A 26349-nucleotide genomic window follows, 5' to 3' on the forward strand; every position below is an offset into this window, starting at 1 on the left:
CCCTCACCACCGAGGTTTGTATTCCTGAAAAGCTATTTGGGTACAACTGGGCCATTATGGCATAAATATAATTACAATAAAGACAATGAAAATGACATACAATTTATTAACGTAGTAAGTGCTAGAAGCCATCTACTTCCAAAACAAAACTTGACTTGTCTTTTATATTTATTCTCTTTTTTGTTTTACTTTCTCAAGTCTTAGCAAAATGCTTTTTAAAGGCCTAGCCCATTCACAATTATTGAAATCCTTCAAGGACACAATTTTCTGGGCCGGCCCCTGTTGAGCGAGGGTAAAATATCTTCTCTCCAGAACTGCCTCATGAACCCTCCCTGTGCTCCCACATGAACAGGAACGGAAGGTAATTATTTGGTCTTTTCTTCTGTTGAAGGAAATGAACTGAAACTATTTGTCTACAGAAAAAAAGATCACACTTAAAATCGTGGACATATGGGCAAAAAAGTTCTCAAAAATTATGGTCTCATGGAATTAGAGAAAGGATATGATGTATGAAGCCAAACACCTGGTTTCAAAAGACATCTTTCGAAAGAAATTTTACTACCTCTACCTAGTATTATGTGTACACCGCCAACCAAAAAAAAAAAACAAGGTTACTGCATCAAACACTTTATTATCCATGAAAAAAGACTTGAACATTGTACTGGAATGTCTAACGCATAAATAGTACCAAGCACCAATTACTAATCAGAGGGCCTCAGGTGTGAGGGCAACGAGTAACCCAGAGAAGCAGGTGACCTGCACAAGCAGTAAGCGCTTATGGAATAAAAATTAAAAGAATTTCACATTTCTCTTCAAAATGTACTGCCCAGTGTCTGGCACACAGATGTTACAATATAACAATTTGCTCCTCTATTTTTGAGCACCCAAGTTTACTATAGGGGATTATACATGCAAATAAGAGTTTGGCCCCAAGTACAGTCAAAGGAGAACACTATCAGCCACCCAAATGTGCTGATCTTACACTGAAAAAGGTTGACTGAAATACTGCCAGGGTGATGCAAACACAAGGATAAAACTGTAGCTCAATTACTTAGTGCTGTGGTTTTATATGCTACATATATAGACCTCTCTTTATACAACAAGTAAGGACAATTCTGGAATAAAAACTGACATGCCACGTAATTGCTCACCTGAAGAAAATAAACCCTATTATATAGTTCAGAAAATAATGCAACCAATTTTAATTTAATCTAGATACAGGTACTTTATTTACAAATATTTAGATTAATAGCATTTTGTTACATCAAATGAGTACAGCAGTCTGAATAAATCTTTCTGTCACAAAAACAGTAAGACCCACTGTAGCTAACTTTGGGAATCAGGGTATTGCACCTAAACAAGCCGCAGTCTTTAGTTTGTGATTGTTACCTTATATCCCAATGAGTGGTTTGTTTTGTTTTTGTAAATATACACACACACCAGCAGGTCATGGTCCCTGGGTGAATCCCTTATGATGCAACAGTGTAAGCAAAATGGATCACTTTAACAGAATGGATTCTTTAACAGAACATACCAATCTACTCCAGGAATCTTATTTCTTAAAAAGTTAAACAAAGACAAAAATAAAAATGAGTCCACAAATTAACCAAATCCTATTTTCTGCATATTCCAGTTTTGGCTTTTATTTAACATTGACTATACAATACTCTGGTACCACCACGTGTTTCCAACCCAGAAAGATGTACTTTTACGTTAGTGTCTGTAAAGAGGGATTTAAAATGTGTATTTTAAACACAGCAGTTGGACTGAATTCATTTCATATAATATACTGAGGTTTACCTATCCTACTTCAAATAACTTCTCAATTCCCAGCCACTGAACCATAAACTCAATTAGAAATCAATCAACAGAAGTGAAGGACTTAGTAAAACTTAAGTTTGTTGTCTAATAAATAAGATTGTTTCTCCTGTAATACAGTATTCTTTCAGTGGCCAAACCACCTAGTGCAAAGTAATAACTTACTTTGTATCCGCATAAGCACTGAAACACCATTAGAAACATTTTCCCTTTTACAAAATAATTTATGCCAACATGACATAAAATAGCCCCTCATACTATGAACACAAGGGATATCTTAAATTATTTCACTGTAGTGTTAAAAATGCACAATTTAAAATCCCTTAACAGCAGACCTGTGGTTCTGGCTGTTTGGTTCAGAATCTAACCATTCCAAGAAGATAAAGGTATAAAAGCTTAAAATGTGCAATAATAAACCCAGCCTTTTTTCTTTTTCTATACAGTAAGGCAAGAATGCAGCCTGTAATGCAAAACGTTTACAAAAAGAGAAAAGCAGGTTAGCACATTGTCGATTGCACAAGAACAGTTAAGAAAATCAGCAGGTAAGCAACAGTGTAAGATGGAACAGAATCTGCTAGTGTTAATCCTCTGATGCTAGGAGCTCTTTCCAGCATAATGTCCCCAATCACTGCCAGCACCAAGGGGTGGAGCCAGTACCACTTGTGAACTGCAGTTGTGTCTATTTCCTTGTGTGAAATGGAAGGGAGTAACATGGTCACATATAGGTCATACTGTACAAACTGGTATTTTATACTGTTCCAATGCCAGTAATCAATTTATTTTCTTCATTAAAATAATATACACAGAATGTATTGTTAGTTCGGTTCCTTCAAATTTTATACATATTTACTTTCTGTTAAAGAGAAAAGGATAAAATGGTGTAAAAAAAAAGATAAAGCTATTAAGCACAAAAGAGAAGATAAATGGATATTTTCCCTGTGCAAGGCTAAGACAGAAGCTAACCTCGTCAAGAAAAATGCCACCCACACAACAGGGAATTTACCCAACAACAGACACACGCACACACACACACACAAAAAGCAATTATAGGACCCCTTCTCTACCATCAGAAGTCATTTCACAGCAATGAACATGTTGGTTACAACAGACATACTTGAACAGTTAAAGATGGGGAGAAAAGCTTAAGATACCATCAAATTAAACCATACAATGAGACAAAGCCTTGCCAAAGAGGGAAGGTAAAAATCATGAAGTCCAGCATCAGTGCTCAGTTTAAATCATATATTGGTGACATACCTATCACGAGGACAAGGGGAGAAAAAAAAGTCTAGATTTACCATGCAGGAGAGATTACTCTACTTGCCTTTGATAACCTGATTACATCTAGTTGTTTAGCAGTTTAGTATTGTGTTAAACTGTTTTTACAACAGAGTTTTGTTTTTTCTTTTTTTTTTTTTAATTAAACCCAGTAAGATGTACAGAAGACAATGAGGCAGTAAAAAGTACTGCTTCCAACAGACAGAGGTGAAAGGTCAAATGAGGGGCCACGGCAAAGAGGTCACTAGCAGCCACAGCCTTCTCTCTGGGGTTGGGGTTCACTGGTTAGCCGGCCTCCTTGTGGGGCTGAGGGTTTGTGTTGTACACCAGACTCGGCAGCATTCAGATCCAGGCTTCCATCCTGAATGTTCTGATAGATTTTCTTGGCAGCCTCAAGGAAGGCATCTTCTACGTTCTCTCCCCTAAGAGGCAATTGACAATGTTATTCAAGAACCACAGCTTTCTACAAAAGACAGGACATTATACACTGACCTTTTGCTAACCTTTAGTCAACTGCCATGATGTCTTCAACTTAGCCACTGTCATCTAATAAGAGATTACCAGAAGACTGAGCTAAGTGAACAACATGGGAAAATATTTTCTATGGAAAGCATATAAACATGGTACTAAGAGCTCTTTCTACAAACCCTATTTGGGTAATTATGTGTTCTAATCATTAAGATGCCTCATTTCTGTGATAACAGAGACGGTACTCCAAACAGAAATGAAATCTCTCCAAATATGCTGAACAGGATTCCAGGATTTGTATGGTCTGTTCAGCCAAGCATGAACTGTGCTGTTTTTATCATGTGATAACGACATAGTCATGCTTAGCCATGGTCACACTTCCATTCTCTTGGGACTAACAGCACAGCCAAGGCTAAACAAAAACTGAGTTAAGCTCTCACCACTGCAAGGCATTTTTTGGCCTAATAAATGAAGAATGATGATGAGAGTGCTCTGGTTCAATAATAGACATGGAAGAACAATTAGGAAATGTTCATTATGCTTCTGAGTAGACACTGAATTATTTCCTTAAGCCATGCTTTTTAACGTGATCAGAAGTTAACCAACGCTGACCAAGCTTGGGTCTGGGATGGCAAACTCAACCTCAGTTGTGAAAGTCAAACACTTTTGAAATGTAAACACAATTTCATTTATTAACCTAGGTTACCAATGGGCATAATCAAGGTACAAATCTCTTTTTTTTTTTTTTTTTGAGATAGAGTCTTATTGTGCTGCCTGGGCTAGAGTGCCGTGGCGTCAACCTAGCTCACAGCAACCTCAAACCCCTGGGCTCAAGCCATCCTTCTGCCTCAGCCTCCCAAGTAGCTGGGACTAACTACAGGCATGTGCCACCATGCCCGGCTAATTTTTTCTATATATTTTTAGTTGTCCAGCTAGTTTCTTTCTATTTTTAGTAGAGATGAGGTCTCGCTCTTGCTCAGGCTGGTCTCGAACTCCCAAGCTCAAACAATCCACCCACCTCGGCCTCCCAAAGTGCTAGGATTACAGGCGTGAGCCACCCTGCCCGGCCTACAAGTCTTTTAAGTTAACAAAAATTCATATTATTTTAAAATGTGAAAACAGAAAAGGATGTTTGCTCATTGTTCTTCCTGCCATATGCATTATACATTATATTACATATACATTACACTTTTCATATATATGGTTCTACTTTGAGAAACCTGAATATAATAAAAATATTATCTTTTAGCCATACTTACGTTTTTGCACTTGCTTCAAGGAACAATAAGCCTAAAAATAAAATGTGGACTATAATTAGGACATTTCAAACTAAACAAGGGCATTTCTTCAGTAACATCTGAATAAGTTTCCCATCAGATTTCAGTCCTCCTACCATAGCATTTTATGAAAGAGTTTGAGATGAAGAACATCTTTATATTTGTCATTAAATAATTGTACTACTTCCAACATAAATCTCATAAAAATAAAAACATTTTTTTCCTCATTCTTGAGATTTTTGAACAGTTTGCATTTTTTTAAAAATTGTCAAATATTCTACAGTATCAAAATCCCACCTTTCCTTAGAAATTCTTTCTAACAAATGTGACCATTAATTCTTAAAAGAAACTCACCATTTTCTTCAGCAAACTGTTTGGCTTCTTCATAGGTAACATCTCTCTGTGCCTCCAAATCTGCTTTATTTCCTATGAGAATTATTACCTAATTTGTGATCAAAAGAAAGACATCTTAAAACAAAAGCAATCCTTTAAACCAACCATGTAAATTCTGAAACCCAAAAACCTTGAAAGAAAAAACATATGGGCCTAAAAAGGAAACCAAGCACTAGCAATTACCCACTTTGCAGAACTACAGAATCATAAAGTCATTAATACTAACAAGGATCTTGGTAATCATTTCTGTAAAGAGCAGATAGTATATTTTTCAGGTTTGTGGGCCCCATATGGTCTCTGTTGCATTATTCTTTGCTGTTTGTTTGTTTTTATCTTTTTACAACCCCTTAAAGTTATAAAAATCATTCTAGTTTGCAAGCCATTTAAAAATAGGCCATGAGCCAGATGTGGCCCACAGGCCATACTTTGGTTACATCTGGTCTAGTCTAGTCCAAAGATGATTTATCTGACTAAGATTACCAAGGATCCTTGGAAAAGCTCCAGGGAATCTGTGAATGCCCTCAACTTAAGCATAAAATATCGTAAACATGGACATTCCGTGGCTTTCATCAGAATCTTCCAAAGGTTCTGGGACTCTCAAAAAGTTTAAAAACCACTAGGTTCAACTCCTTCAGGCTACAGGTGAAGAAATAAGGCTCAAATAAAGCAAGGGATTTGCCAAAGGTCACTCAGTGGGTCAGTGGTAGGAGGACATTAGAACCCAGGCAGAAAGCTCAAACTGTGACTTTCAGACAAATACTGTCCTACCCCTAGGTAACTACCCCTAGGCAGTACTAAATTTATAGTACTGGTAACAAATATCTATGTGTGTATCCAGAGGGGGCAGATGGGGGTAGGGGTGGGAGCAGGGGGAGCATGTATGCAGTAAGTTCAAATCTAAGGCAACATAGCACACCTATGGCCCACACTGGAGTCACTTAAAGATACAACTGAAGTTAGGCCAAAGTTAAAGTCAGCTCTACAAAGGTATAAGAAAAAAGTACATTGCTTTGAGAAAAAGCAAAGGCCTTTGGCCTTTATTTTGGGGGTGGGAGCATTATGGATAAACTGCATACGTGTATATGTAAGCTTGTCCGACACCAATTGGTAAAATTCCACCCCCCCTTCCCCTTCCAAACAGACGTGGTACTCTAGACATGGCTACTTTAGGAATGGATGGTTTTCACTAAAAAGGCACTTCCACCATTAACTTCTTTTTCCATGTGAAATTACAGCTCTTGGCTCTTTCACTTACAAAGATTTGTGTCCAATAAACTAAATAACCACTTTGATCTGAATGTAAACCTTGTGCAAGGACAGTTAAATAGTACAACAAAAGTGAGCAATCTTAAATCACTGTGAACAAGGACCCACTGTAAAGGGAAAGAAATTTTCACATATAGTCCACTAGTCTTTTAAAGAATAAAGTAATGACACTTAAAAAGGAAGTCAATTTATAGAAAATCAAGTCTGGTAAAATCAGAGTGGCCTAGTGCAGGGCCAGTATAAGACAAGTACTCAAAACAAGGACTATTGCTTCCCCTCCCAATTCACTATGAATTTCCAAACTGGGCTTTCTAACTCCCCTAAAGGGGGAGATATAAAGTGGCAAGCTAATTACACAGAGAGAGGTACGATACATGCCAGCAACAAAATGAGTACGTAACTTCTACATGGAAATCAAAAGCAACCTTATAGAAAATGTAACATTTCAACTGGACCTTAAAAGATTTTTTTTTTCTTCTGAAGATCTGGTTAGATTTCAAAGGGCACAAATGAGACAGGAAGGACACAGTTAATTTTTTATATATATATATTCTTCCATGGACCCTCTACAATGAGTTTTAACATTTTATTTGAAATAACTATAGACTCACAGAAGCTTAAAAAAATAAGGTCCCGTGAACCTTCACCAAGCTTCCCCAATGGCAGCAACTGACGTAACTATACAGTATACTCTCAAAACTAGAAAAGACATTGGTACAATCTACAGACCTTATTCATATTTCAGTTTTTACATGCTCTCCTGAGAGAGAGCGAGCGAGAGAAAGTGTGTGTGTGGTTAGTATATGTAATTTTATCACAGATGTAGATTTGCGTCTATAACAGGATACAGAACTGTTGCCTCACTACAAACAAACTGCTTTGTGCTGCCCTCTTTATAGTCACCCCACTCCCACCCTCCACCCCCATCGCTAACCCCTGGAAACTAATTATTCTCCATTTCGATAATTTTGTCATTTTGAAAATGTTTTATAAATGGAATCACATAGTATATATATAACCTTTTGAGACTGGCTTTTTTTACTCAGTATAATGCCTTGAGATCCATCTCAAATTGTTGCATGCATCAATAATTCCTTCCTATGTATGGCTGAGTAGTATTCCACTGTATGGATGTACCAGATCATTTAGCCACTCACCGAACAATAGCCAGCTGGGCTGTATCCAATTTTTGGCTATTGAGTAAAACTGCTAGAAACATTCATCTACAGGTTTGTATGTACACCTACAATGGGTTTAATGTGATAATGGAAAGTTTCAGGCACAGTCCCCTAACATGATAGGCAAACAATATAACTGACTCTCAATATGATTAAATTGCTGTTCCCTGATAAAAGCTAATCCTACCACTGATTACATTACTTACTTAACCAGGCCTCTGGTAGGTGCTGGGGACGTAATGCAAAGGGAGGCACAGGCCTTGTTCTTGTGAAGCTCAGTCAGTCACAGCACAGTGCCCTTCCTCACATTGTTCCTCTCAAAAACATCTACTGAAACCTAACCCACCCGTCCCCAAGGACCAGCTTGAACACCACTCCTCTGTACAGCTGGTTTCTCCAGATGGCACTGACCATCCTGGGCTCCCCCAGCACTGTGCCGGGGAATTCGAATTTCAGTCTACTCTGTAGCATGGTTATCTAGATACTTGCTGGTTCTCTCCCTGCTAGTCTACTGAATTCTTGGGGACCAAGGACCAACATTTATCTTTGTACACTGCAGAGCCTGGCACAGAGGCTGGCCTTTAAAATCTCAATAAATAACTTCCAGTCTGGTTAAGAAGCTAGTTTTTTAAGCATGGAGAACCCTTTTGATTTTTAATTGACATTTTTATTGAGATAACTGCAGATTCACATGCAATTATAAGAAATAGCAGGGAGATCTTGTGTACACTTTACCCAGTTTCCTTCAATGGTAACATTCTATGAAACTAACACAGAGCCCTTTTAAAATTATAATTTAGATTTCATAGTATCCACTTGACACAAGATCACCACCACATTCACAACATTTTTTAAACCACAAATATGAACAAAAAAACTAAATATAATAAAAGACAAATTCTGAGACAATGAGAACTGAAAAAAAAGGTTAAACTTTTTTCAATTAATTGAAGAATAAAATAAAGATTTTCTCATTCTTAGTATTTAAATACAAAAATCTCACCAGTAAATGGCTGTCCTTTTGGGTTAACTTAGATCTTAATTTTCTGTATAATAAAATGTCATTTAACTTACAGTATTTGGATTGGTGAGATTCCTTGCATCTGTCAACCAGCTGCTTAAGTGGTTATATGTACTTCTTCTGCAAAAATTAAAGTTTAAATTTGTGACTACCACATAATTGCCATTTAAAGAGAAAAGAAACTTCAACAAATATTTAAAATATATACTTTAATCAATAGATCCTAAAGGAGTATTCTTGCTTTGACTAGTTAATTTGAAGAACAGTTGTGAAATACAATCATATACTTTTCAAAAATCTAGCCAACCCCATTATTTTTAAATAAATAACTCAATATCCAACAGCTTTGCTAGTTACATGTCAGAAGTAAATTGTTCACATTTAAAAGCACATTGTGAACAGGTCAATACGCAAGCAATGAACAACACAGAAAACTTAGAAAATTCTGCACTCAGAATTTCCAATCTGAAGTCAAAACTAAAATTTTTATATCATCCAGATTTTCAATCACAAAACAGAGACAAACTAGAATCAAAACACCTAACCAATAACACATTCAATGAAAATATTTTTGTATGTCTTTAAATTTTAATTTTCAATTAGAAACCAAGACAGTCAACACTATTATAAGCTGGCACATAATTCACCTTCCCTTAATAATTATAGAGTAAACTAAACGATAACCGCATAAAAACTGGCTTTAAAAAGGCATTTAATACATCTGACTGGAAATTCAAGTACCCAGACATCAGAGAAAATGTTTATCCTAACTTTATACTTTTATTTACCAGGCAGCTAAATCATTTGGGATTCAGACTGTCCTATTTCTCCACTTTCTCTAAGCAAGAGTTTAAAAACTCATGGGTTCATCTGCACTAGCCAAATAGGCCCTCAGATGGCAAACAAACCCAAATAATTTACAACATTATACAGAACAGAATCTACCAAAGGGGTCAAGACAACAAAAAAAGGTTAAAAATGTTTCTGATTTACAGACTCACAGAACATTAATCCATCTTACTTATTTACCATGTGAGGAAACAGAAGCCCATAAAGATTTAAAAGATGTCAAAGCCAGGCCTTGAGCCCTTTTACACATAGCATCTGTCCTCCAAGTGTTTCTAGTTTAGCCTTATGAATATAGTCCATGCTCTCCAGCTGCCAGCACTCACATAAATTTCAATATTCAAAATATTTAATCCTTTCCCAATGACAACTGATAAGAGCTCGTTTCTCAGGTTCTTTTTTTGGTACTTTATCATATTACACATAAATCTCCACTTAAATGTCAAAACAAAGATGCCATATATCAAAATAGCACCTTTCCCCCCCAATGTTTCAGAATTTTCTAAGTAAACAATGTTCAAATATCATTTTTACTTATTTATTTTTTAGTTTTTGTAGAGATAGGGTCTCGCCGCTATGTTGCCCAGACTGGTCTTGACAAGCAATCCTCCTGCCTCAGCCTTCCAAAGTGCTGGGCTTACAGGCATAAGCCGCTATGCCCATAGCAAGTATCATTTTTAAAAAGCACAAGCCTTATCACTGTACAATATTTGTAGTAACTGGCATACCTTGATTTTACAAAAGTATGTTTTACTTCATGAACAAACCTTAAATAAGCCTAAACATTTATGCTGATTTTAATGAATTTAAAATTTCAAAGCTGGCAAGGAAAGTGAGATAAACAAAAAAGCCTTTGTAAGTACTGTCGTATCAAGATCTTGTAAACCACATTATTTCAGGTACCATAACTTCTGCCAATGATCCTGGTAGTTACGCTAGTAACTTAAAATTCAATTTAAAATAGTATAATGATAATTTTAAATCTATAAATAAATACTCATTAACTGATGGTACTAGTGCTTAAAAAATGCTAAAATTTTCCTAACGTTGGTGTGGATGTTAGATATATCAAATTGATATGGCAAAAAACTGTGAGGGCTATGCTGTCAATCTAGAAAAGCACCCTGTAACAATTAGAGTTAATGCCAAGAATGAAAGGTATTATTCTAGGGGGGAGGGGCAAAAAAAAAAAAAAGAAAGAAAGAAAGAAAAGAAAAGTATTATTATTTTAAGTTTGCAAAATGTCAAGGATCAAAACACAAAAAAAAAACTGGTATCATGACTCCAACATCAAAGTATCACTGAGTCAAGAAAGCACCTGTCTAGGCCAGGCAAGGTGGCTCAGGCCTGTAATCCTAGCACTCTGGGAGGCCGAGGCGGGAGGACTGCTTTAGGTCAGTAGTTCAAGACCAGCCTGAGCAAGAGGGAGATTCTGTCTCTACTAAAAATAGAAAAATTAGCCAGACATCATGGTGCATGCCTGTAGTCCCAGCTAATGGGAAGGCTCAGGCAGGAGGATCACTTGAGCCTAGGAGTTTGAGGTTGCAGTGAGCTATGATGACACTACTGCACTCTGGCCTAGGTGACAGAGCAAAACAAAAAAAAAAAAAAAATGCAAAAAAGCACCTGTCTAAAGTCTGAAGTACTTTTTTCCAGTAAGTTTTATTAAGATACAATGAACATATCATAAAGCTTGCCATTTTAAAGTATGTAACTTAGTTATTTTTAGTACATTCACAAAGTTGTACACTGATCACCCCTCTCTAATTCTAGAACATTTTCATCACCCCAAAGAGAAACAAACCCCTATCTATACTCAATAGAATTCACTTCCCAAACCCTAGCAATCCACTTTCTGTCTCTACAAATTTACCTATTCTGGATATTTCATACATGAAATCATACAATATGTGTCCTTTTTGTGTCTGGCTTCTTTCACTTAGCATGTTTTCAAGTATTATCCACATTGTAGCATGTATTAGTACTTTTTCCTTTTTATAGCTGAATAACATTCCATTATATGGATATATCATGTCATGTTTATCCATTTAGTTGAAGGACATTTCAGTTGTTTCCAAATGAAATACTTTTGATGACTTGAAGAGATACAAATCTTACCAAAGTATTTACTGTGCTTAAAAGGTACATTTAAAAGAAAAAACATTTTAAGGACACATCACTACATTTAAATTTTATTAAAAATGCATGGAGCTTTTAATTATGTGAAATCTTCAGAAATGCATTCCACATTTTTAAAATGAGACAATTCCATATAGATGGCCAAGTTCCTTAACAGTCTTTCCACTATTTCTATATTTCCTACTGTTTACTGATCATGTTACTAATTGCCTAGCCACAGTGAAGAGCATTAAGGCTTGTTTCACTTTGTTTTGCTCTGAGATCACCCAATTCTAGAATTTACTGAAATTTTAAGCACTATAATTATAATCAGCCACTATCTTTATTCTAAGGCATCCCCAAATATGTTCCTCAATAAAATAAGCTTAGGAAACACCAAATTTAACAAAGTTAAACAGTAAAGAATTTCTTTACTGCAGAACTTCTCAGGGTCCTAATATGCTAACTTGCACTGTGACGCTTGAAGAGGCAGCAGTATAAAGCATTTCCCAAAGGAAATATGCTTGAAAGTCTAATTATCACTTGGTCCCACTCACCCATCTCTACCTCTGCTTTTTACTGGTGCTTTGCATCAACATGAAAGGTGATCCAGTTCATTTTCTACCTTACAGTAAACAAACAGCACAGTTTGAATGAAATAGCACAGTTTTCCATGTTCTCCAAAGCCAAACCTTTACATACAGTAGTTTTGTTTCTTTTTATCAAGTGCTTTGAGTTTCCAGAAACAGCTATGTTGAAGTAAATTTAATCCTGCCACATGCAGTATTTGAAGTCACTTTAATCCATTTTAGGACAAAAAAAATTGAGTAAATGAACAATTAAATACTCAAAACCTTCAGGTACAAGCATAGAACTTTTTATAATTTCCCATGCTGGATTAGCAGAACTATTTAATTCTTTGCTTGGCCTTATTTTGAGAAGGTGTAAACTTTAACACTAGAAACTGAATAGAGTAACTCACTCCCCAAGACTTGTTTGGTTTTTACTGAAATGAACAGTTTCATGTAAAATATTATTTCTCCTCAAATAATTCAACTGATGCTGCTTTTCAAACTATACTCTTCTACTAGCTCTACCCATCATCTCCCTAAAGTTTTTCTTCAGTCATACTGACTTTCAGAAAAGAAAACAAACATGTTATAATCAAGTTTTACATAGCAACTTATAGAGAAGAAACCCAAATAAGTTCATTTACAGTCATACAATTATAAACGAAAGAATACCTAAATCAGTTTTTAAAAAAATTACCCAAAGTAGATTTTTTCCCCCAAGTATGAAGGTTGAAAAATGATTAATCTCTTACCTAGTGATATCATACACCATAAGGGCTCCTGCAGCTCCTCTGTAGTAGCTTCGTGTAACAGCCCTAAACCGTTCCTGTCCTGCTGTATCCCAGATCTGCAGTTTGATTTTTTGGCCACTAACTTCGATTATTCTTGTACCAAATTCAACACCAATTGTATGAGGACAATCAGCCATAACTGTTAGAGAGGAAAAAAAATATATCCCAACTTTCAGAAAACTTCAAATTAAAGAACTAGTGAGGAAAAATCCACAGGATTAAATGATTTACTGATACTAATGGGCTAGAAACAGACTAAACCTACCACTGGAAACAAAAATTAGCGAAGACCCAGATGGAAGGAGAGAAATGTGACTGGACTAAAATGAGTGTCAGCAAACCTCTGGAAAGCATCAAACAGTAAATATTTTAAAGTTTTCAGGCCAAAAGGTCTCTGTCGCAACCATTCAACTGAAACAGGCAGTGACTGGATTTGGCTTACTGGCCACAGTTTGCTGATCCCTCAACGGAAAGAATCTTCTAAGTAAAAATAAGGATTTTAATAAACACGTCAGGCCAGGTGTGGTGGCTCACGCCTGTAATCCTAGCACTCTGGGAGGCCGAGGCAGGAGGATCGCTCGAGGCCAGGAGTTCAAGACCAGCCTGAGCAAGAGTGAGACCCCGTTTCTACTAAAAAATAAAAAGAAATTATCTGGACAACTAAATATATATAGAAAAAATTAGCCGGGCATGGTGGCGCATGCCTGTAGTCCCAGCTCCTCGGGAGGCTGAGGCAGAAGGATTGCTTTAGCCCAGGAGTTTGAGGTTGCTATGAGCTGGGCTGCCGCCACGGCACTCTAGCCCAGGCAACAGAGCGAGACTCTGTCTCCAAAAATAAAATAAATAAATAAACACGTCACAATATCAGTATTATCCTATTTAGCTTTCTGACAATCATTACCTATAAATAAATCAATCAATGGTCTTGGGACTCTGGGAGTAGTCAAACAAATTTTTATCCTAGAAAATATTAACAGGTCTCAAAGAAAATCATCATGCTTAATATATGCTTATTACACAATGACAAGTTATATATGTCTAAGCCAATAGGACAAATTTATTAGCCCTTTCCTTACAATTAGGCCACTTAAAATCTAAACCAACTATTCTCCAGTACAGATACACAGATCACACTGGACACTTCATAAAACATTACATCAAACCTCTGTGGTAAGCAGCACAAAAATGCTGAAGAAATAATTTCAACTATATAGGAACGCTTTCAATTGTATTTAGCATATCAGTTACAACAAATTGGCCCCTTCCCCTATCACCCATGACAGTAGAAAGAATTCCATTTTAAGTATTTCATATCTATTAGTTATTTAACAAATGATATATCCAGCAAATCTCCCCTAATAAATCAATTTCTGTAACAGAAAGAAAAAGATGACTTGAACTTGACATTATTCTATGCATTTTAAAAAAGTTAACTTTACATTTTTACCACCAAGAAATCTACACAAGTGAATCCAATTATATAATGTGTACAAAAATCAACACTCCAAAATATATTGGTATATGTCATTTCATCTGTACCTATTAAAAACTCACTGTACCTTAAGACTAAAGTGCCAATATAGGGAAAGGTGGTATTTAAATGCATAAAGAATGCTGAAAATGACACTTTTTAAAAAGCAAAAACATGATAATAAAGAAAACTATTAATGTTTTACCTCACATATTGAACTTACATTTTTTTTCTGTAAATTGATGAAGCAAGCAAGATTTTCCTACTCCCATGTCCCCTGTTAAAAAAAAGTTTCAAGTGACAGTTATATTTCTTAATTTTATGTTCTTATAATTATAGGCAATGATTCCTATACTTCATACTGTATCACATCCCAAGTTTCTGGAACACAGAAAACCTGTACTTCCCTACTTTATAACGGATTCAAAAGATCTTAGGTCAGTTTTCACTGTAATATACAAACTGACTCTTCCCAACCTTCAGCAGTGACAGAATTTGGTTATAAATTACTATGTTAATAAATAATCACCAGCTGGGAAGTGCTTTTTAAGAGAGAAATTATTATAATGCTATTTTTTACTTTGGGCTATTTCAAAGTTTTGTTTCGTTTTTTTCCCCCTTAACCCATGCATAGAAGTAAACGATTCCTAAGAATGACAAATAGGGTAGCATATAACAAGCATAAATAACCTGAGTTCTGGAAGCTTGATTCACTAGGTCCCTGTCTCATCTCATATTTCTCGTAAAATTCCATAAAAGAAAAAAATTTGCACCATATGAAAACCAATAATAGAACAGGTATCTCTGACTGTACTATAGCAATTTTAACCCTTGGTGAAGGAAACGTTATAAAGTCACGCAAGCTCAACATTAAAGTAAACTGTTCTAATGTGAATAATTCACTGAAAACCATCTGTATTTTAAAATGTACTCTTACAACTATGCTTGGATAAACAGCAGTAAGACTTTTAATTTGAGAAAAATCTTAAAATTTAAGGGAAAAACACCAATTGAGGGAAATATTATATTTTATGTATATTATACAACTTATTCTGAATCAAACAATATTCTCTACCAATTTTTGGAACCTGGGGGATCCGAGGACTTTCATGGTATTTTTGGAATGTTTCAGCACTCCCAGGACATTATCTCATTATCCCAATATCAACAAGCTTTCAAGCAGCCCTCAAGAACAACCAACATCAAATCACAAGGTACCCAGCACTGTACTACAGAAGTATCCAGGGTCACAATGCAACGCAAAAGGTACATTGTTAATGCAAAAATAAATCTTATTAAATAAAGGACCTTTAGTTTTACAGTGAGAAAAATCACTCCTTCAGAAGTGATATTGCTTAAGTATTAGTCCATAAATATTTGTATGTGAACCTTCTTTGTGTAACAAGAGTGTAAGTTAAATAAACTTACCAATAATTATATATTTAAAGATGTAAGAGTAGTTGTATGGTGCAGTTGCCATGGTGGCACTAAAAACAAAGAAAATTGTGTTACTTCAGAAGAAAAGTATACACACAAGTTATTCAAACTGATCACTGCTATCCTTTAAAGATATATAAAATAAAGCACACTGAATACAAACAAAATGTTGGTTACAATAAGTCATAATAAAATTGTATTCCCCAAATTGATCAAATACACAAATCCTCTTAGATGAATTATGTTTTAACATTCTCATGCATTATCCACAGAAACATGAGAAACTGTTCAGGCACAGTGGCTCATGCTCATATATCTCTGCACTTTGGGAGACTGAGGAGGGAGGATTGGATTGCTTGGGGCCAGAGTTCAAGACCAGCCTGGGCAACATACCAAGACCCTGTCTCTACAAAAATAGTAAGAATTAGCCAGGCATGGTGGCCTGCACTTGTCGTCCCAGCTACTTAGGAGGCTAAGGCAGGAAGATCATTTGAGCCCAGAAGTTGGAGGCCGCAATGAGCTATGAATCCCACCCACTATGCTCCAATCTGGGCAACTAAGAAAGACCCTGTCTCAAAAATAAAACAAAAAACCACCAAAAAAAGAGAAACCATTTACACCCAAATAATTCCAATATTTCAAGTGAGGAAATATCCAATAAAAAATATTACTCTGGAAAATTTGAAACAAAAGAAGTCTTCATAAATTTAAGTTAAACATCATTATGAATAGTCCCCTCTCCCTCTAAAGTTCCCTTCACTGTTAACTGATCAAGTGAGTTACTGATAGTATACTTGTTCAGAACCCTGATTTTAAACAGAATGGTATAAAAAGGAATTATTAACTTATCAACAAAGTAACTTTTTACTCTACTTTAAATCAATTGTTAGCAAAGCATCCAAAGAAAGCAATCATATGATTTCCAAACAAAATTAATGTTAGAATTAAATTGAATCACATGAAACTGTTATTCCTATAGATTTAAATCAGTTATTATTGGCAATTTCATAGGCTCAACCTAATACAGGACTTGCAGATTAACAATATATTAGGTGCTTGCTATATACTATTCTAGGAGCTGAGAGAACTAATGCCATAAAATTGTATTTGTAGTTGTAAAATTTGAAAGTTTATATATTAGAAGATATTCCAAAAGATCACAGCCCATTCCTTACCCTCACATAGACTTAACCTGAAAAATTCTAATTTCTCTCCTACTTAAAAAAAAAACTTTCCAATTTATTCAAATTAATGCCTTGAATAAGGGATGAATTCTTATACTTGTAGTAATTTCTAATAAAGTTTATTCTCAAACTAGCATTCAGCTTAAGACAAAAGTTCTTTATATATATGAAGATTTAACCCCATTTAAAAAAATTTGATTCGTAGTATTTTTTAATCTGGTTTTTACTGTTTGTCAATGTCACATTACACAAGGCTGACATCTGATACCACTGGTGACATTTATTTACTGAATTTATTATCATGTACCATATACCATATTTCAGTAAAAGTTCTATATAACTAATAAAATTTAATCTGTAGAAAGAACATATATTTTAAAAAGTGAATTATTTTATCAGGGAAGAGAAAGTTGTTAATTATAACAAATTATTAAACAATCACTTTACACAATACAGTCTTCTCATCTAGCTGCATGCATTACACTGAGCAAAAGTAGATGCCTTGCTATATACATTCCAGCTTGGCATGTTCCAACACATTTATAATCAGTCTTCTGCATCACAGAAAACTCCCTTAACCAGTTCTTTCAGGGAAAGGAGTTTTTCTGGTTAGATTTACTCTGATTCTGAACATTATAATAATTTTATTCCTTTTTCCAGACATAAGAACTCAAAACTTATTTGAACTTGGGCCAGGTGCAGTGGCTCATGCCTGTAATCCCAGGACCTTGGGAGGCTGAGGCAGGAGGATTGCTTGAGGCCAGGAGTTTGAGACCAGCCTGGGCAACACAGTAAGACCCCATTTCTACAAAAAATTAAAAATTAGCCAGATGTGTTGGCAGATGCCTGTAGTCCCAGTGTCTCAGGAGGCTAAGGTGGGAGGACTGCTTGAGCTCAAGAGTTTTGAGTTTCCAGTGAGCTATGATCGGGGCCACTACACTCCAGCATGGGAGACAGTGAGATGCTGCCTCTAAAAAAAAAAAAAAAGAATGAACTAGGTCCTGAGGCTAAAAACTGGTCTGGATTATTCACTACTTCTCTAACCCAGATGCCAAATACAGAGAGAAAAATAATCTCTTACATTAAAAATGATATTTAAAGGTTATTAACTTCATAACCTGCATTCTTCCCAGACTCTTTTCTTCTAATTATCTTTTAACTCTTCTTCTAAACTCTTCTTTCCCCATTCAAACGTAGGTAAAAGTAATCACTTAGCCACCTTCAAATTACTGTTTCTCTTGTGCTCTTCCCTTGATTTTCCTATCTCCATTCCTTCTTCTAACTAAAAGTTGTGGCTGTACATACTTTGCTTCCTTCCACTATGTCTGCTAACAATTCCAATTTCTTCTTCAACTGCTCTGAAGACTAATCATGAAATTATAACCCAATTCTAGTTGTACTCATTTGTGTATCAGCTAATTATCATACAAAACATTCAGTAAATTAAATATCTGAGAACACTAACTTTGAAAAAAAATTTTAATTACAACCAATATAGTAGAAACCATTTCTAAATAAAAGAAATGATCACTATTTCAGATTGAATACCAGCACTTTGTCTCCACCTCACCACACAATTTTCTGGTTCAAGTTTCTTAAAAAATCACACATAAAAACCCCAAAAGCAGACTTAAAGGAAAACTATTCAAACTTACAAATTTCAGTAGACAAAGAAGGCAGAAAACATCTAACACTGTGGCCACCCACAACTAAAACAGTTCCTCCCTTTCTTATTCTTAGAAGATACTGGCTAGGTTTACATATATTCCCATAGTTTATTAATACATTCAGTCAAAATTATGTATTTGCAGAACTATACTCAGTGACCCCCTCTGAACATTAACTATGCTTAATACTGCTTGAACAAAGGATTTCTCAACCTCATTTCTTCAACATGAAACATACCACAGTTGAGGTGAGGAATGTAGTTTTACCTAGCTTTGGAACAGGGAAAAAAGTTTTTCCCCTATTATTTCCCCTGTTATTTAAGAGTGCTTTTGTTTTACTTAGAGAACTCAACAGTCCAAAAAAAAGGACAAGAAATGTTAGTCTAGTTGAAACACTCTGAAAACATGAGTCCACTCAACACTAAATCTCCACTAATAAAAAAAAAAAAAACCTTGATAATATTTTATAACTTGTATATAACTCACTGGGGCGATTAAAATCACTTTCTTCTACGTTTTACAAAAAGCATCTGAATAAAGTTCATATGTAAATGAGACCTCCTTTAATGCCTTAAGATTTATTTAAGAAAAAAAAGAGTACTGCATTTCACACAACAGGCATCATTAACTACATAATGAACTTGTAAACTAATAACAAAAACAATTGTTATCGTTACCATTTATTGCGTACTTAACATATGCCAAGCAATGTGCTAAATACTTCACATGCAATTTCATTTAATCCCTTCTATTATCCATAATATAGTTACTATTATCCTCATTTTACAGATGAGGAAATAGACTCAACAGGTAACATGCCCAGGTCACACAGTCAAATCTGTACTAAGCCTAGGACTGTTTCCACTGCAGAGTCCCCCCTTAACCACTATACCATCCTGCCTCCTCCACATGTTTAGCAGATGTACCATGAAGCTCTATAGTATTCACTCACTTGGTTCTAATATTCTGAATAAGAAATATCAAATAATTACATTCAGAAGATGCAATGTGATCAGAACTTATGGACACAGATGAATGGTAATACTAGTAATAATAATTTATAATACTGTAATTTATCTACTTACAAAAAAGTTTCTTACGGGAACTAATATTTGAGAGTAAACCATATGATGATGATCTATACTACTTTTCCCTACACTGTCTTTTATAATTCTTACTTTAATTCTCACGACTTTGCAGAGTCATTATCATCATGTCCATGCAAAAACTGAAGAAATTGAGATTTGGAGAAATTCACTAATTTGGCCAGGGTTACAAAGTTAATAAATGGGAACTTGAATCCAAACCTGCTTCCAAAGACCATGACTTACGCTACCTAAGGTAGTTCATTACAGACATTTTCAGATAGACTGATAAAATAAAAGCAAAAAATCAAAATTAGAAAAAGAGGGAGGTACTGGCTTCGTAGCACATATACTAAAACTGGAACGATACAGAGAAGATTAGCATGGCGCCTGCGCAAGGATGACACGCAAATTCGTGAAGCGTTCCATATTTAAAAAAAAAAAGAAAGAAAAAGAAAAAGAGGGAGGATAATTATACTAAAAACTTAGAGTAACAGTGTTATTATCAGTTCGTGTAAAATTTAGCTTTAAACTTCCTGGTGGTCGGCTGGGGTGGTTCACGCCTGTAATCGTAGCACTCTGGGAGGCCGAGGCGGGCGGATTGTTTGAGCTCAGGAGTTCGAGACCAGCCTGAGCAAGAGCGAGACCCTGTCTCTATGAAAAATAGAAATTAGCTGGACAATAAAAATATATAGAAAAAATTAGCCAGGCGTGGTGGCACATGCCTGTAGTTCCAGCTACTTAGGAGGCTGAGGCAGGAGGATCGCTTGAGCCCAGGAGTTTGAGGTTGCTGTGAGCTAGGCTGATGCCATGGCACTCTAGCCCGGAGAACAGAGTGAGACTCTGTCTCAAAAAAAACTTCCTGGTTGTCAAGAGAAATGTTTACTAAATGCATAGTAAACACCAGTAATTGTTGTACCATGCATTCAAGTCGCCCCTTTAAAATATTAACTATGCTTAATATTGCTTTAACAAAGAATTTCTCAACCTCATCTCCTAAACATGAAATATACCACTGTTGAGAAATATATTGAAAAATGGGGTATGCCATCACATAAAACTCAGCCTCACTTTTTTTTTGTCACTCAACAAAACCATGGCTGTATTTCCACATCAATACTTAAACCTAAATTGTTACTAAACACGTATTAAAGATTAGTCATTATTGGCCGGGCGCGGTGGCTCACGCCTGTAATCCTAGCACTCTGGGAGGCCGAGGCGGGTGGATTGCTCAAGGTCAGGAGTTCGAGACCAGCCTGAGCGAGACCCCGTCTCTACTAAAAATAGAAAGACATTATATGGACAACTAAAAATCTATATAGAAAAAATTAGCCGGGCATAGTGGCGCATGCCTGTAGTCCCAGCTACTCGGGAGGCTGAGGCAGTAGGATCGCTTAAGCCGAGGAGTCTGAGGTTGCTGTGAGCTAAGCTGACGCCACGGCACTCACTCTAGCCTGGGCAACAAAGTGAGACTCTGTCTCAACAAAAAAAAAAAAAAAAAAAAAAGATTAGTCATTATTATGACAAAAATAGAATGCATGGTCTCTATTTACTGAATCAGACACCTTCCCAAATAAGATTATACAGACATAAATGAATGCTTTTGAAATGTGTAGGTACAGATGTGAAGGTAAACACTTTCATACACTCTGCTGTGGAAGACAAATTCCGCAACATTTTTGGAAAGTAATCAGTATTATTAAAATTCTTAAAAATAATTCAAACCATCCTTTGGGCCCAGAAATCTACTTGGAAATATCTTACAGAAACAAAAGCTTCTGTCCACAAGGCCAAAGGTGCATTTAATGCACCATTTTTATAGCAAAAAAACTGGAAATAATGTACAATCCCGTCAACAAGGAAATGACAGAAGTATATCTGTATTATGAAATATGCATCTAGTTTAAAAACCACTTGGGGACTGGGCACAGTGGCTCACACCTGTAATCCCAGCACCTTGGAGGCTGAGGTGAGAGGATCACGTCAGACCAGGAGTTCCAAACCAGCCACACAGTGAGACCCTGTTGCTACAAAAAATTTAAAAATTAGCCAGCAGTAGTGGTGAGAGCCTGTAGTCCCAGATAGAGGCTGAGGTAGGAGGATCACTTGAGCCCAGGAGTTCAATGTTGTAGTGAGCTATGATCATACCACTTCACTCCAACAATTTGGACAACAAGGACAGACCCTGGTCTCTTAAGATTAAAAAAAAAAAAATTATATTTACATGCATTTACTGGGAAATATGTCCATGATTTTGTTAAGTGAAAAAAAAGCATGTTGCAGAGTTCTATGCAATAGCATACCCCATTTTCAAACACATACACACTCAACCCCATATGCATATAATATGAAAGAATACACACCAAATTGTGAAAAATGAATACATGGGCTGAGAGGAGAAAAGGGAAGAGGGAAATTAACTTTCTTTATACATCCCTGCACTGACTTCTTATAATGAGCATGTAATATGTTCATTTGGTAATATGTTCTAAAATATACAAAGTAGACAAAATAAAGGACTGATAAATATTTACAAAGCACTTTTCTATATAATTCTTACACAGGTTAAAGAATAACCAAACCAAAAAAACCTCCCACTCATAACATTTCCAGCATTATTTCTGCATTTACTGATAATAAGGGGAAGATCAGATGAAGCCAGTCATATGTCTGACCTCAAAATAAAAAACTAACACCCAATAGTAGAAGGTATTTATTTTTTGCTTAACTCCTTACCGTAAACACTTATGCACTGACTTTCACAACCGTTATACAGCTATTTTATTCTACTCCTTAGACCCTATGATATTACTACATAATTTTTACATAGCTGATTCAAGACCTAACAATGGGGGAAAAAAAACAACCTACTAAATATTCCAGGTAATTTAAATTCTTATCCTCATTATTTCAATTAGTTTTTTTTTTTTACATGCAAGACATTTTGTTAAAAACACCATAACCAAGATAGACTGCTTTCATGATTCCAATACAAAATATTTGTTGAGTATCTACTAAGCTCAAAGCATTATGCTAGACTTTGACAATATAGTAGTGATCAAAAAAGACAACATTGTCTCTGCCTTCATGGAACTCAAGAATAGAAGCATTCTGATTTGCTTAGAGGGCCACTAAAGTGGAATCCTACCTGATTTGTCGGTCAGGTGAACACAAAACTTCTGCAGTTAATCTAATAACCTAAACAAAATGAGTGGTCAATTTCCTTTTCTCAAAAGTAGTACAACCTCTGAAAATAACCCACCCACTTATTCAGGCCCACTTAAAAAAACAAACTTCCCTTTTGACAAGTTATTTAATGACATATTTTTATATGATGTGAATGATAAAAAATAACTGGATTGCTTAATATGTCAAGAGAAAGGCAAATCTTCCAGCTAATTAACTATGATGGCATGCTATATACAGGAAATAAAGTACTCCAATACTGTACCTCTGTTCTCAGAAGTACTTAAAAAAAGAAAACAAAAGCCAAAAAAACCTTACACTTATACTGACTGCACTTACAACTAGAGTTAAAAGGATTAATAATAGTGAAAATTTTACTGATAACATGACATCTGAGATTGCTTCAAAATAATTTGGCAGGGAAGAGGCAAGTGTGTATAGATGAAGCAAGACTGATCACTGTGGACACTGGCTGATTGGTAAATCAATGTCCGATATGTACTTTATTTTGTATACATTTAAAATTGTCTAGAATGAAAAGTTTTTAAAAAGTACAGTATCTCTATTTGTAATTTCTTGTCTTCAGCTATGCCTAGCATTTTTAACCACATAAAAATTTTCAACCTTTAAAAAAAAAATCTCTCAACTGCCCTAGCCTTAACCAAAAGTTTCCTCCAACAGTACATCTTACTATTATTACACAAAGATATTTGATACTGATAAAAATCAGTTGTGAACATTCCAAATTCTGTTGCAAAGTTGAAGTATGCAACAATTATAAAGTTTAACATGAAATATAAAAAGCAAAAACTTTTAAAAATGTAGCTTTAATACCAAGCAATTTTTTAACAGCTATTAGTATATAAGGTTATACATCTTCACAATATTGCCATTTACTCAGTGCCTAATACATGTCAGCTACCTTATAAACAATGTCTCATCCTAAAAACTCATTTTACAAATAAGGAAACCAAGTCAAAGAAGTGATATACCTTTGGTCATATACTACTAAATGGAGAGCTAGTATTAAGGCCCAGGTCTAACTCTACAGCTCTCCAAACTTATCATTCAACAGATATTAAACACCTACTATGTGCCTGGCATCATTACAGGCATTGGAGCACTTACAATACACCAATCAACATACTAAGGGCTTTCTTTAAACCCCATTTAATCCTAGCAACAACTCTGAGTTAAGATGTAGGTACAGAGGCCGGGCGTGGTGGCTCACGCCTGTAATCCTAGCACTCTGGGAGGCCGACGCAGGAGGATCGCTTGAGGTCAGGAGTTCGAGACCAGCCTGAGCAAGAGCGAGACCCTGTCTCTACTAAAAATAGAAAGAAATTATCTGGCCAACCAAAAGATATATAGAAAAAATTAGCCAGGCATGGTGGTGCATGCCTGTAGTCCCAGCTACTCGGGAGCTTGAGGCAGTAGGATCCTTAAGCCCAGGAGTTTGAGGTTGCTGTGAGCTAGGCTAACGCCACGGCACTCACTCTAGCCAGGGCAACAAAGCGACACTCTGTCTCAAAAAAAAAAAAAAAGTAGGTACAATTTATCCCCTTTACACACAAGGACACTGAGTCTGAGAGGTTAAGTAACTTGCTTAAGATCACTTAACTAACTAGAAAGTGGCAGTACTGGAGTGGCAACCCTTGGCAGTGTGACTCCAAAACTCTTAACCACTGCATGCCTCAAGGCATGACGAAGTAAAACCGACTAAGCAGAACTCTGGAGAAAAATTCTGAAAAGGCTTGGGGAACAGAGGTGGGAGCTGATTGCAAAGTCAAATTATTAACCACATTTACATAAAAGGCAGTTCAGATAGTAATGAAATAACCAGTAAACTTTGCAAGAGTTCACATCTGGGCTCTGACAATTACCATGGGACCACGAGGAAAGCACCTGCCCTCTCGGGACTGTTTCTCCATATATAAAATGGAAATCCTGCCATCCCCCCTCTGGGGTTGTGAGCATGAGGATTTGCTAGCCTAGAGGCTGCCATGATGCACTTTAGGTTATGAAGGGGTAATCAGCTGTCACCCAATGCAAAGAGAGGAAAAAAGGAATTAAGTTGTAGCTAACATTTCAAATGGTCATGTCTGTAAACGCAGCCTAACTCTGAGTGTAGCACAGAAAACACCAGCCACAGTGGGGGGAGAAGCCAGTTTCCATGCACCATCATTAGCCATCCACATCACAACTTCAGGCCGCTCAGTCTCCTCATTTATAAAATAGCGACAACTCAACTTACTTCCAAGGGCTACGCAAGGCAAGATAAATATGTATGAAGACACCTAAATCCGTGCCTGGCACACAGTAGAGAACATACCCTCGAAACACTGTTGTTCTGTCGTCTAGTTCTACAAACGCCAAAACTTTTTCTTCACTATTTTTAGATACTATGTAGGTTCAGAGCCTTCTAAGACGTCCACGGGCCTTGTACAGACTCACCGAAACCAGAACCTCCGAAGCACAGGCCCACAAACCTCGTCCCAGCCCGGGTCCGGAGACAGGTTCCCCACATCTTCAAGGACACCGGAGCTGGTCCAAGATGCCGCCGAGGCTGCGAGGTGCTGCCTTTTGTACTCGGGGCCTACGGGATGGGAACGCCACGTCCGGGGCTCGTGGGCTGCCAGGCGGCGCGGCACGCGTGGGTAAACACTGCGGGGGTGGTCTGCAGCCGCGGGGAAAGGCGGCAAGGAGGGCCTGCGGGAGATGCGGTCCTGCCCAGCTGGGCCAAGGAGGCGAGGCCAGAACACACCCTTCCCCGCACGGCTCGGAGCTCTCCGCTGGGTGGGGAGGACGAGGCAGCCTGGGCTGGAGCAGAGCGAGGGGACACCTCCGCCCCCGCACGGGCGTCCTGTCAGGCCGGCGCCGCGGCGCTCCCCGCCGACCCCCGGGCTCGCCGCGGCCTGACGGGCCCGGGCCCCTGGGCGCCGCCCGCGCGGCCCGGCTCTCTGCCGTCCCCACCCGCGTCCCTAGGAGGAGCCGGGCGAGGCGACGCGGCCGAACGGACACTGCGGAAAGCCTGAGTTACCTGGGGGGTTGCTGGTGGCTGGGCAGCTTTCCGGGCGGGAGGGGGGCGTCAAGACGAGGAAAAGGAGTGCGGACGCAGCGGGAGAGGGGGCGGCGGCGGTCGGCCGAGGCCCCGGCAGACAGGCGGGCTGGTCAAGAGGTGCACCCGTGCCGGAGGCGGTAGCGGTGGCAGCGGCGACTGCTCCTGCGGCTCCCTCAGGACCTTCCTCGGGCTGGTCCAAGATGGCGGCGCTCCCTGCACAGGGTTTCCTGTC

The 26349-nt window shown here is 37.2% G+C and overlaps 1 protein-coding gene and 1 non-coding gene across 3 annotated transcripts; one reads left to right on the top strand and one right to left on the bottom strand.

Annotated features, from left to right (window-relative positions):
- RAB14 (RAB14, member RAS oncogene family) lies at positions 1-26349 on the bottom strand. 2 transcript variants are annotated; one of them, XM_069476733.1, is made up of 8 exons: positions 26097-26349; positions 15926-15984; positions 14721-14774; positions 12988-13165; positions 8753-8819; positions 5196-5283; positions 4824-4854; positions 1-3518 (listed from the first exon to the last, which is right to left on the bottom strand). In XM_069476733.1, exons 2-8 carry the CDS (start codon positions 15975-15977, stop codon positions 3341-3343), a joined length of 648 nt encoding a protein of 215 aa, XP_069332834.1. In that variant the 5' UTR covers positions 15978-15984; positions 26097-26349; the 3' UTR covers positions 1-3340. The 2 variants fall into 2 exon arrangements, with proteins under 2 accessions (XP_069332834.1, XP_069332835.1); XM_069476734.1 differs by lacking the exons at positions 14721-14774; positions 15926-15984; positions 26097-26349 and adding an exon at positions 13292-13370 and having other exon boundaries at positions 2527-3518.
- Positions 20200-20305, top strand: LOC138388766 (U6 spliceosomal RNA). Its single transcript, XR_011234256.1, has one exon. It is a non-coding gene; the product is annotated as a U6 spliceosomal RNA (small nuclear RNA).

Source organism: Eulemur rufifrons, chromosome 7 (assembly GCF_041146395.1).
Source record: "Eulemur rufifrons isolate Redbay chromosome 7, OSU_ERuf_1, whole genome shotgun sequence".
Taxonomy (NCBI): Eukaryota; Metazoa; Chordata; class Mammalia; order Primates; family Lemuridae; genus Eulemur; species Eulemur rufifrons.

Coding starts and splice junctions, on each gene's coding strand:
- RAB14 (XM_069476733.1), bottom strand. CDS start 15,977: ATGGCAACTGCACCATACAACTACTCTTACATCTTTAAATATATAATT. Junction 8,820..12,987: donor ATGGTGTATGATATCACTAG/GTAAGAGATTAA, acceptor TAATTTTTGCAG/AAGAAGTACATATAACCACT. Junction 5,284..8,752: donor ATCTCACCAATCCAAATACT/GTAAGTTAAATG, acceptor ATCACAAATTAG/GTAATAATTCTCATAGGAAA.